At 34.6% G+C, this 12,824-nt stretch overlaps 1 protein-coding gene across 2 annotated transcripts; it reads left to right on the plus strand.

Annotated features, from left to right (window-relative positions):
* The first annotated feature begins 7,493 nt into the window (after positions 1-7,493).
* LOC121263662 (BTB/POZ domain-containing protein At1g03010-like) lies at positions 7,494-11,686 on the plus strand. Of its 2 annotated transcripts, none has more exons than XM_041166693.1 (6): positions 7,494-7,631; positions 8,735-8,801; positions 9,161-10,357; positions 10,494-10,974; positions 11,169-11,227; positions 11,330-11,686. In XM_041166693.1, exons 1-6 carry the CDS (start codon positions 7,540-7,542, stop codon positions 11,459-11,461), a joined length of 2,028 nt encoding a protein of 675 aa, XP_041022627.1. In that variant the 5' UTR covers positions 7,494-7,539; the 3' UTR covers positions 11,462-11,686. The 2 variants fall into 2 exon arrangements, with proteins under 2 accessions (XP_041022627.1, XP_041022628.1); XM_041166694.1 differs by lacking the exon at positions 7,494-7,631 and adding an exon at positions 8,432-8,638.
* Positions 11,687-12,824: the final 1,138 nt, after the last annotated feature.

Below are 12,824 nucleotides of genomic sequence, written 5' to 3' on the forward strand. Positions count from 1 at the left end.
CATCATGAAATTCTTGGAAACAGGGCAAAGGAGAGGGAGGAAATGGAAAGATTTTCATCTTTTTCTGTAGATCATATTTAGTAAATATAAATTTTCACTTTAAGTATGTTGGACCATGTTCGTCTCTCAACTCCCTCATATTTCAATGAATATGTAAATATCTATCCCCATGAATTCCTTCACCTTGAGAGTATAAAACAGAATAATTGTCCAACCTCATTAGTTTTATTTATGCCTTTCTGCTACCATGTACCTTCCTTCCCCCTTCTCTGTTGATGATAAAAGCAAGTTGAACTTTATCAAATTTTATGTCTCTTTTTGTGCATCACATTGCCATCCAATTATGTATTATATCTAAAATTTGCTATGAACAGATGTGTCAATTGTTGCAAGCATAGTGCTGAGATGCAGACTTTGCATATCAATGTCATTTATTCAATATTATTTTAAATTTGTTTTCTGATTTTCCAAAAACAGGGGGGTACAACGTTGTGCTTTCTACTTGCAAAATGGGCATTGCAAATTTGGATCAACATGTAAGTTTGATCACTCGATAGGGGCAATGAGGTACAGTCCATCAGCAACATCTCTCATTGATATACCTGTTACTCCATACCCAGTTGGCTCTTTCCTCACTACTCTCGCTCCTTCGTCGACTTTTTGAGAGCTGCCTCCTGAAATGTATTCAGGGTCCAAAAGGGATTTGTATTAAACCAGAATGCCTTCTTCTGGGAATATCAGTAGTTCAGTTGGTTTAATTTTTTCTCAAACAGGGTCAGTATCACTTCTGAAGTGCAACTTTAAGTCAGATTTCTTCCCCTTTAGGCAGTGGCAGAAGCACCAGACAAGGGGGTGAGGTTCTTCATTCAGGTTGATGCAAAATCTAAAAGCCATTCTTAATTTTTTTTCTGAACATGATTTCAGCAGCATCATAATGCTCTTTGTTTATAGATCCCTGTTAAGTGTTTAGAAGTCGATAATGCAGAGTTCCATTCTGCCCTCAAGGATTATAATCCATAAAAGTTGACCAATTTGGTTTACCTCACACTTGGACTCATCATCTCTGGTTATCATGTCATCTATGTACAGTCATATCTACGCTGTTGTAGTATTTATACATGATATGTAAGTGAGGAAGTATCTAAAGGTGTTTTTCACACACTCTGCGTTTGTAAAAAAATGTCTCATATTGGTTGGTGCTGATATGGTCTGAAGTCACCAAATAATCGTACCTAATGCAAAGCTTATGATGTTTTTTAAGCTTATTAAAGCTTTAGTTAACATTGTAAAATAGTTGTTATTGAAGGGTTGTTTACAGCATTTGCAACGAGTGAGTAAGTGAGAGGTAGATGTAGATTTTGATTCGTTCTTCAAAACTATATTTTATAATAAAAGAACGAGTTTAGACTCTATTTCGTAGAAATTCATGTGATGACTTGAATGAAAACATTCCTCTACAGATGTCATGTTGGATTTGAAATGCCTTTACCATAGATGTTGATCCGACCAAGATGCCCCTACAAGAGACTCGGATTACACCCAACAACCAATAAGAAGAACATAGGGAAATCCATGCAACTATATATAAAGGATAAATTCTTATTAATGGAGCTGTATTTTGAAGAACAACATATACTAAAACTATGTCATGGGAACAGCAAAAATAGAAACTTTCAAGCCCGCAGTTCCATCTATTTCCGTGGCCTTAACCACTCGGGCAAGCGTGGTACTTTTCTTAAACCTAAAACAAAGGGAATTCTATTGAAAATTGTGATTCACATGAATAGGTAATGTGATATCCATATGATAAAGATATGGGTATATGATGTATGAGAAATTCACATTGTTTGGGGATGAGAAATTCTCTCTCTTTATAAAGTTTCAAAGAAGTTCTAATTGTATCATTGATTAGTCTTTTTGAAGTATAGGTCATGTAGTTTAGGTCTTTTATTAGGACGTAATAGATAAAAAATAAACAATAAAAATGAAAAATTATTCATTAATTTTCACCGGAACTAGTATACGCTTTTTTTTCAGTTATACTTCAAGTCTTTAAAATTGGCATTTTGTACTTTTAATTATCAAATTCTGACAATTTGTATCCAAGTCAAAAGTTTTATCTTTTAAAATCGATAAAAAGAAATAAGACAAGCGACACAATCTTACATAAAATCTTGACTAGAATCCGAATTTTCAAAAAATTGATATCTGATGGTACAAATTATTGATTTAGATGGTTTAAAGTGTAAATTCGAATAATAATAATAATAATAATAATAATAAAAGAATATATGCAAGGGATGGAGTAAAATAAACAATAATTTGTTATCGGAGAATAATTCCTAATTAGTGGCTTCAAGTTTCCTTGTACTCGATAGGAGTGGTTTGAATTTAGAGGTGAGTTGAGATAGTTTGTGAATAGTAGAATAAAAGTTGAATTATTTATTATATTTTGTGTGGGAATTTGAAAAAGTTGTTTTAGAATTTGAAAAAGTTGAATTATTTATTATATTTTGTGTAAGAATTTGAGAAAGTTATAATAACGAGATGAGATGAGTTGATGTGGGTGTTAAATGCAAACAATCTCTAAGATATCCATATCAGGAATAATCGATTTGCAAAAGTGGATTAACGACTAATCATTGTTATAACAAAAATTCTTCTCATCGTTTACTATTCATTGCCTCACACCCCACACTCTATGAAAAACACTTCATGCTCTATTAAAAAAAAAATAATGTGAGACTGAATAGTGGCTGATATATAGCATTACTCTTGTTATAAATAGTCTTTTGCAATGAAAAATAAGCTATTTACAACTAATTTTTTCCTTGTAGTGGGTACTATTATCTAGGATCCAATGGGACAGTAATGCAAAGTGGAAGCTAGCTACAAAGTTGGTGCTTTGGTCCCAAACATACCCCTAAAACATTTTTTAAAAAAAATCTTCCACTTTTAACATTGATATTCTTAGCGTAAAGTATGGCTTTCTCCCTTTTACCTTTGTTAAAAAGAAAAAAGAAAAAAAAAAAAAAAAAGAAGAAAGCTTACCTGAATGATTTTTCAAATGATGGAGTTCTGAACTGCCATCATTGACATGGGAAACAACTTTGGTCCAAAAAAACAGAAGACTTTGAAGAAAGTAGCAGCATCCTGCATTCACTAGAAACACTCATGTCTTAGTGACTTGGAACAAAATAGTAAACGTTCATTCATCTGAACCATTTTGGGTCATTTGACAGCTTGAGATTTGGGGTTTCATGGATAATATACCTCGTGAGAGAGAGAAAAAAAAGAGATGCTTGAAATTGATGGGAGTGGGGTCTTTTTGCCTATCACCATCTTAACTCAAGTATTCTCTACCTATTCACGGCATGTAAAATCCGACATCTCCATGATGTGTAATTCTTCTTATGGCTAGATCCAATCTCCTGCTCCCTACTAAGAGGAAACATATTTTCAAATGATATAAATCCACGATGTGATTGTATCTGTTTTATCCCCCCTCCAAAGAGATGGTATCATTAATAGGATTTTAGGGCCGGTTTGGATAGATGAGATGAGTTGAAAATATTTGTGAATAGTTTTGAGATATTTGAGTTGAGATCAGATGAGTTAGAAATTATTTGAATTAAACTGTTTTATGGGGTTCTGGAAAATGAGAAAGAAATAGTTTAATAAAAATATTATAAAGTTAAAATATTGTTAGAATATAATTTTTATTTTAGGATATAAAAAGGTTGAACTGTTTTTTGTGTTTTGTTTGATTGTTAGAGAAGGCTGTAATAATTATGTAATGTTTAGATAAAAAATTGAAAATTTCAAATTAAAAAGTATTTGTATTTGTAGTATTTAGATATTGAGATGAGATGAGATGTGAGACTCTTATTATCCAAATCAATTTTATCATTTTCAATTATATATGTTCATATTACACATTTTAAGTGACTATACATTTCACCGTTGATACGTAGAATTATTTAAAATGTAACACAATAATAAATGAATATGCCAAAACTTAAGATGAAAAGTAGAATTACTCGGAAGAGAAATACCTTGGCCACGTGCAAAGATATTATACAAAAATAATTTTATAAATTGATATAATTTGATATGATTTGTCAAATTATAAAATTATTTTTATTTTAAAGTAAATTTATCATATCAAACCATATTCCTCTATGATATTACTTTTATATACTCGCTGTAACACTTTTTTTAATGGAATACGAATTCATGAAACCGACAGCGCATGAACAGAATTAAATCTGAAGACTTGATATATATATATATATATTATAGTTGGGCAGGCCAGGGGTGGTGAATGATAGTATAGAGGATATCATGATGATGGATCCATGCAATCATTCTTGTGCATGCGATGTGCAGTGCGGCCTACGCAGCAGTACTAGTCTCACATTGCAGAGGATCGTTTAAAATGGTGGGCGCGTATGTTTTCTATACGCCATAATTGTGGCCACCAGCTTTGCTCAGACTCCTTCAATGCCTTCCACCCAAGCTTGGTGCAAAAATTTAGACTCAAAATAAAAACTAGATTCCTTAGGTGTATTAATTTTGTTTACATGTTCCAATATTATGGCCAATCTACAAAAATGACGCTTAAGAAATGGGTTTCACAAAATTTTGAACCGCTGTGGAAAGGATATTTTGGTCCCTTAATTATAAGTCCACGACTAGAGGATGGGGTTAGCCTATGGGTCTAAGATTGGGTAACGCACTTTTCAAGAGTTCATGTGACTCACAGGTCTAATCGTGTGATATGATAACGCTGATAAATCAAGGTGATTACCTCGTCCACTTATTATGGGATAATTAGTGTTTATCTATGTCCATCAACGTCTCTATAAATAACACCTAAAGGTAACATATAATGTACTTTTTATTTATATACTCATATTGAGATTGCGTTTCTCTGACTTAGACATTAAAGTTCCTCTGGACACCTAATGCTACCCTTTCATCTATTGTTGGTTATCTGAGCAATTGGTAGTGTGAAACACATCTTTTACACGTTGTATGTATTGAATAACTTTGTCAAAGTATAAAATGGGAAATTTTATTTATATTTTTTATTATTTCATCATTCTAGATGTTATATATATATATATATATATATATATATACATGATCGGAAAATTACTTGTTATTAAAATAGAGAAATGCAGCCACAAAAGAATTTTGTGGTTCATGTTATCTATTATATCTATTTTACAAAAAATATAATTTTATAACTGACGTACTATATAAAGTCAAGTTAATTTATAAGTTTAGTTTTATAAAATTTTTTTATGATTAAAATATTTCTCATTAAATAATGTTGTTGATCATGATTTTTTAACCATCTTTTTTTGATATGACAATTAAAAAACTGTCTATTATTTTCACTTATCTATCAATTATTATGTAAGGCTACATAAAAAGATAAGAAAAGAGTGATAATAGTTAAAAGAATAATGAATAACATTACTTTTTGTCATTTAAGGCTGCATGTGAATTATTAATTTTATATCACATCAAAAAATAATGAACAATATGATAATGAACAATATTTTCCATGTTAGCAAATGGTACTCATGACCCATGTAATGTCGACATTGATGGGAATTTTTTTTTTTTTTTTTTTCTCTCTCTCTCTCGACAAGTAGTCTTCATTAGAAATTTTAGAAACATTAGAGACAACCGTTAGGAAATTAAAAGTACAATCTAATAGTAGTAGATAGTTTAAATAGGTGGATCTTTCGTACTATAGAATTTTAATAGACATTGAGAGATCTTATTTGGGGTATGCTACCTAACATGTTGTTGGTTGTTGTCCATTGAAATATGCGCATCGATTCTCAGATGTTTATTGGGTTAGACTTTTTTAATATCAATATTTATTTTTAAACAAAAAAAACAAGTATTTCTATAGAGAGTAATTTAAGATGGAATGATCAAATGCTAATCTTGTTGATAATCTAATTACAGTCATTCAGCAGCACAAAAAGCTGGAATTGATGGATTCATCATCACTTCACCATCAATTGCACTCTTAGGCCATGATGACTTCAACAGTTGTCACACTAAGCATCCATATTCACTTACATATTCCTTAAATGAATTCATTTTTTAAAAAGTATTATAATAATATTAATATTACATTATTAGAGTGAGTTAAAATTGTAACAAAATTCTAAACCAATGCTTTGAATTATCTTATTTATAAGATAAATGCTTTAGATATAAAAAGATTATATAAAAGTAAATTCATAAAATAATATAACTTGATGTAGTGCGCTAGATTATAAAGTAATTTTTATTGTAAAGTAGATTTAATAGATCACATGAAGTCATATAACTTTGTGAGTTTAACTTTTATATAATCATTTTGTATATATAACACTTCTTTATTTATAAACCTGGTGAGTAACACACTATTTATTATGAGATTTATTATATTTATAAATAAATTTATAATATCAGTTTTTATATAATATGATGTGACATATTTTCATATCAACATTGTGTTTAGTATCTCAATAATCAAGTAAGTTTAAATATAAGAGTGCGGAGTTCGAATCTGATTCTGCTATTTAAAGACCAGGTCTTATACCCTATGATCTAAAGCAACTTGGCCAAGTAGGTTTATTATAATGGTTGATGTTCATGTGTCGGTCAAAACAAACAAAACAAACGAAAGTCAATCACAGATGACCATTCACACTTTGCAAGTATCAAAACCTCTGCCCCCTCATTCACCGAGATTAGTGCACAGACATGTCCAAAATCACCAACATTGTTACTGTCTGCTGGTGAAATCAATATGGTTTTTGGTGCGTGGGACACAGCCAGGCCACATATTACTTCACAAAACAACAGAGAAAAAGTTCGGGTGTGAGGAGATCAGAGATAACATAGGCAACATTTCCACTTTTATATTTGGTTTCTAAGTTGGAGGCAACAGTGGTTTTCATTATGACATCTAATCCAACTCATCCCTCTTATTTTGCCACTTTAATTTGCTAGCTTTATACATAATCTATTGACTTAATTCAAGCTAATCTTTTGGTGGGTAGCTTTCACTAGCCATGATTATAACCCCCCAAAAGCATTGCAATCCTTCAGGATTCCTGCAATTTTCTCAAAAACAAAAACCAATATCTAAAAGGAGGTCACTGCCCCTCCTTACCTTTCACCGAAAAGTGCAAGCACACCTGCATTTTTTCTTGACTTTAGATCAAGCACATTATAAACACTCATTTAGGTATATGTTTTGAAGTCATCATCATCACCCCTTGATCCAACATGGGGTTCTTGTGATTTTCACCTCAGTGCAGTTTTCATTCCAGATAGAGCAGGTGGGAGAGGGGGTCCTTAAATAAAAAATAAAAAATAATTCCCAGTTTTGGTTTGCAACTGAAATGAGAGAGGCTGTTAGTAAAGTTATATTCTTGAAAGACTGACACTTGTTGGTGGGAGGTGCAGAAGTACTGTCAGTGAGAATTTTAAGGCCAAGTTTCAAGGTTTGTTTTTGAAGAGATGGGCGTCGTTACTGTTGGTGATTTGAAGCCAAGCATATCAGGGAAGAGGTCGTTTCGTCCAAGTTCTAGCATAAGGCATGCCACTGAATGGTAATCCTCTACTTCATGGCTCTTTTCAACTTAGTTCTGTTCCTTCTATGCTTGAAGTTCCTGTAACCTGCATATTATGGTAAATAAATGGAAAATTCAAACATGAAATTTCCAAGTAGTGGCTTTTTGAAAATCAATCTGAAATGTCAATGCTTGAACAAGAAAATTTACCGAGTAAAATATTATGGTAAAATCTTAGAGCAGTAATGCAAGCCTAGAAGTAAAGAAATCCAACATCTTTTTGTAGTTTTCTTTACTCAAACTGTCAATATATTCTGAGGTGAAACATTGCAGCAAGCCTGCGGGGTGAAGAATAAGCAAAAAAATGTCTTTTTTTTTCTTATTCCTTAAATTTTCCAGAGAGCCCCAAATCTACGTGGGGGAAAAAGAGCATTTCATGATACATCACAAAAGCATTAAGCATGACTATGACAGACCAACCTGTGGCTATGACCGTGACCCCTTGTACAACATTGGCACGGGGCTGGGCTGATTAATGTCTATATTCCATGCCATAACTATCAGATCGTGAACTGCATTTAATGTTTTCCGGGCAATAATTTGTGTTATTTACTATCCATAGGGCCACAGAAAAGGACGCACAGACCGCAGAATTGGACATTGTTTCTGACAAACCTTCTAGCTTAATGTACATAGAAGACACCGAGCACGGGTAGTTGTCAAATTTATCTAAAAAGGGACCCCCCATAAGGCTGCTATCATATCTCTCTGCAAGTCAGTAAATTGGCCAACTTGGTTTGCTAGACCACAAACATTTCTTAGTTCAACTCTTTTTACCATTGTGAATCTAACCATATTGCCTAGAATACTTCTTGTCCAGTCCATGTCATGACTCTGTATAATTGAGTCATCATTTTTCTCATCTGGGCCATCCAAATAGAACCATATAATGAACAGGGATCACACCCTCTTAAGGTTTAAGGTGCCTAGATTTAGGAATGCAAGTTTATGGTAGAAGAAACTCCAGCAAGGTTTTTCTGAAACATGTATGCACGCGCAAGCAATTCTTTCTTTTAGATTCTCTTTTTTTTTTTTTTTTTTGGATCTCTGTACTTCCACTTATCTAATTCTCTCTCTTTCAGGCCAATATCTGATGTTTCCAGTGATCTTACTGTTGAAGTCGGGGCCTCAAGCTTTGCACTTCATAAGGTAAGGAGGGTATTATATCATTAGTTTTGCATTTTTGTAAGAGATCATATGCTATTCTTACTGTTCCATGCTTAAACCTCACTGTATGTAGTCCTAAGATATACAAATCTATTCATAAATTATCTCTGTGAATCCAGTCCTGCATTTGAGTCTTTTAAGATAATTTAACGCTGAAAATTCATTATGCCAATCTCCATGGCTGAAAAATTCAACTGCTAGGAATGAAACTACCGACAATTCTTGAGAATGAGTAGATGTTTGATAAATCAATGAGATTTAAAACGAGGATAAAAGAAGAAAGAGATGGAAAAGAGAACTTCACCAGAAGCTTTAGTCATATTGTCATGGTTCTTTTGCAGTTCCCTCTAGTTTCCAGAAGTGGAAAAATCCGGAGGCTGTTGTTGGAAACAAAAGATACAAAAATTTCACGCATAAATCTCCCTACTGTTCCTGGTGGACCAGAGGCATTTGAGCTAGCAGCAAAGTTCTGTTATGGAGTAAATGTTGAGATCACACTCTCAAATGTGGCTATGCTACGTTGCACAGCTCATTTCCTGGAAATGACAGAGGAGTTGTCGGAGAAAAACATGGAAATTCGAACTGAAGCATATCTAAAGGAGCTGGTGCTCCCAAATATATCAAACTCAATATCTGTTCTACACCGTTGTGAAAGCCTATTGCCAATATCTGAAGATATCAACCTGGTTAGCAGGCTTATCAATGCAATTTCCAATAATGCATGCAAAGAGCAGCTCACCTCTGGCTTATTAAAACTTGACCATAATTTCCCTGCAAAAACTATTCCCAACATGGAACCAGATACACCAGCAGACTGGTGGGGGGAATCACTCACAGTGCTTAATCTTGATTTCTTCCGACGGGTTGTGTCTTCCGTAAAATCTAAGGGTCTAAAACAGGATCTGATTAGCAAAATTCTGATAAACTATGCCCAGAATTCTCTTCAAGGACTTGGAGGCAAGGACTCCCACCTGCTCAGAGGAAGCCTCACGGATTCGGAACTGCAGAAGAAGCAAAGAGTCATTGTTGAAGCAATAGTTAGCTTACTACCAACCCAATCAAGGAAAAGTTCAGTTCCAATGGCATTTCTTTCAAGTTTGTTGAAAACAGCAATAGCTGCATCAGCATCTACTTCTTGCAGATCGGATTTGGAGAGGCGGATTGGTCTGCAACTGGACCAGGCAATTCTCGAAGACGTCCTACTTCCGGCAAATTCACATGGAAACATCCACAGCACACTTTATGATACAGATTCACTCTTGAGGATTTTCTCCATTTTTCTTAACTTGGATGAGGATGACGAGGAAGATAATCACTTGAGGGATGAGAGTGAAATGGCATATGACTTTGACAGCCCTGGATCTCCAAAACAAAGTTCAATTCTCAAGGTATCAAAGTTATTGGACAGTTATCTTGCAGAAGTTGCAATTGACTCAAACTTGACGACATCAAAGTTCATAGCACTAGCAGAACTGCTTCCAGACCATGCTCGTATAGTAAGCGATGGATTGTACAGAGCTGTGGACATATTTCTCAAAGTGAGCTACTCTCTCTCTCTCTCTCTCTCTCTCTCTCTCTCTCTCCAATCCATAAGCAATTAAACAGCATACTGCATTATCATTTAGAAATTTCCTTTCAAGATTCTAAGCACCAAAGATGTGCTTCTAATCACAGGTTCATATAAATATTAAGGATTCTGAGCGCTACCGACTTTGTAAGACAATTGACTGTCAGAAACTATCCCAAGAAGCTTGCAGTCATGCAGCACAAAATGAAAGGTTGCCTGTGCAGATGGCAGTCCAAGTCCTATACTTTGAACAAATCAGGCTTCGGAATGCCATGAATGGTGGTGGCCAAAACCAATTCTTCTTTGGCGCAAACAATGGCCAATTCCCTCAACGTTCAAGCAGTGGTGCAGGAAGTGGAGCCATCTCACCAAGGGATAACTATGCATCAGTGAGAAGAGAGAACCGAGAGCTGAAGCTTGAAGTAGCAAGAATGAGAATGAGGCTTACCGACTTAGAGAAGGATCATGTGTCTATGAAGCAGGAGCTTGTCAAGTCCCATCCCGCCAATAGGCTATTCAAGTCATTAACCAAAAAACTAAGCAAGCTCAATTCCTTGTTTCGGATTAATGGCATCAAGCCCATAGGAGGTAAGGCTAACTCCGAGAGTCGATTTCCTTTTCAGAAGCGAAGGCGTCACTCAGTTTCATGACTCTGTAAATGTGTAATATAAGCAGGAATGTATAGTATATTTAGTGTGATTGTGCCTGATGTCTCTCAGATTGATAGCTTTTTCTTCTTCTTTTTTTTTTTTTGAGTGTTGATCTTGGGTTGCCATGTTCAGTGACCTCTCCATGGGGCTTTGGAGGCAGGAATTCAAATCATCAAAATTGTATGCAAGAGGTATGTCCGGATGTGTGTCAGTCTTTAGTATATTGGCATAGAGTTTTGAAAGGAAAAATCAATTGTTGCATCAAATTTTTTATGGTTATTTTTTCTTTATAGGGTACCCGAGACGAGGGGGCTAGATGGGGCTGTGATGCTAATATGAATGCAGGGATCTGCAGGTGTTTCTTCAAGACAGATCAAACTATAGCCTGTCCTGAGTCCTACCAAAGACATGATGAAGGGGGTTAATGGACACCACTCACTCACTCACATTCTCTTAGCTTCTTTGTTTATGAAAACTCAAAAGCATTGGGCTCTCAAAATATTAATAATCTTGTCCAAAGAACATCTCTGTATTCATCACCGCATTATACATTTCGGAGAAGACAAGCAGTCCCCGATTCTTCCCCCTTGTTAAAGCTTCGCTATACTCTTATACATGTGAAAACTAAAGTTCTCGTTTCGGTGCTGGCAGGATCAGATATTAATAGCTTAACAAGATGAAGATTCATTTAGATTTATAATATTGAGCTTTACATCAATGGCAACATGTCAATTTCATTCATAAAAATGATTAAATACATAGTCACCAGTAAAGCAAACTTCCCAAACAAAGAGCATTAAACGCTAGAAATACCAACATCTACAGCTATGTGATAAGAGGGAAATCGAGAGAGAGAGAGAAAGAGACCGAGAATTTTGAAATACCTCATATCATTAATGAATAATATTTACAGAGTATTTATACTGGAATAGAAAATAAGTAAAGAACACTATAGCTTACCGTGCACGTGAGTGTAGGTGATTGAGAATTAAAATTAATACAATATATACTAATAGTCCCCTTTAAGCTAGAAGGTGAAGATTAATAACACCCAACTTGCATAAAAGACTACAAAATCTATCAGAACCTAAAGGTTTAGTAACAAGATCTACTAACTGATGTTCAGAAGAAATATGAAGAGTTACAAGATCTTTATTTTGAACCATATCTCTAACTAGATGGCAGTCTATTTCAATGTGCTTAGTCCTTTCGTGAAATACTAGCTAAGCAACAATGTGAAGTGCTGCTTGGCTGTCACAATAAAGAACTGGTACAGATGGAAAATGGATCCCAAAGTCACGGAAAATAGATAGTAGCCACTTGATTTCACAGCAGGTAGAGGCCATAGAGCGATACTCAGCCTCTGCAGAGGATAGTGAAACAATGACTTACTTTTTAGATTTCCAGGAGATTAAAGAATCTCCAAGAAAGATATAAAAACCAGTAACTGAGCGTCTGGAATTTGGACAGGTGGCCCAATCAGAGTCACAGAAGCCTTTCAGCTGTAAGGGAGAGTTGCTGGGGAAGAATAAACTTTGTCCTGCAGTAGCCTTGATATATCTCACAACTTGAACGGCTGCATCATAATGTGACTGCCAAGGCTAGTCCATGAATTGACTCAAAGTTGCAATAGAAAAAGATAAGTCAGGTCTAGTAAGAGTTAAATAAAGAAGACGACCAATTAATCGTCTATAAGAAGCTGGATTATCAAGTAAAAGACCGCCAGAATCAATTCTAGAAAGTCTGAGATTTTGATCCATTGGACTGCTAGCAGGCTTGGCAGCTAAC

Source organism: Juglans microcarpa x Juglans regia, chromosome 4S (genome assembly GCF_004785595.1).
Source record: "Juglans microcarpa x Juglans regia isolate MS1-56 chromosome 4S, Jm3101_v1.0, whole genome shotgun sequence".
In the NCBI taxonomy this organism is placed as follows: Eukaryota; Viridiplantae; Streptophyta; class Magnoliopsida; order Fagales; family Juglandaceae; genus Juglans; species Juglans microcarpa x Juglans regia.

Excerpts from the sequence above, each read along its gene's own strand:
- LOC121263662 (XM_041166693.1), top strand. The coding sequence starts at position 7,540 with ATGGGCGTCGTTACTGTTGGTGATTTGAAGCCAAGCATATCAGGGAAG. Across the intron at positions 7,632-8,734 it reads ATAAGGCATGCCACTGAATG|GCCAATATCTGATGTTTCCA; the intron begins GTAATCCTCTAC and ends TCTCTCTTTCAG. Across the intron at positions 11,228-11,329 it reads ATCAAAATTGTATGCAAGAG|GGTACCCGAGACGAGGGGGC; the intron begins GTATGTCCGGAT and ends TTTTCTTTATAG.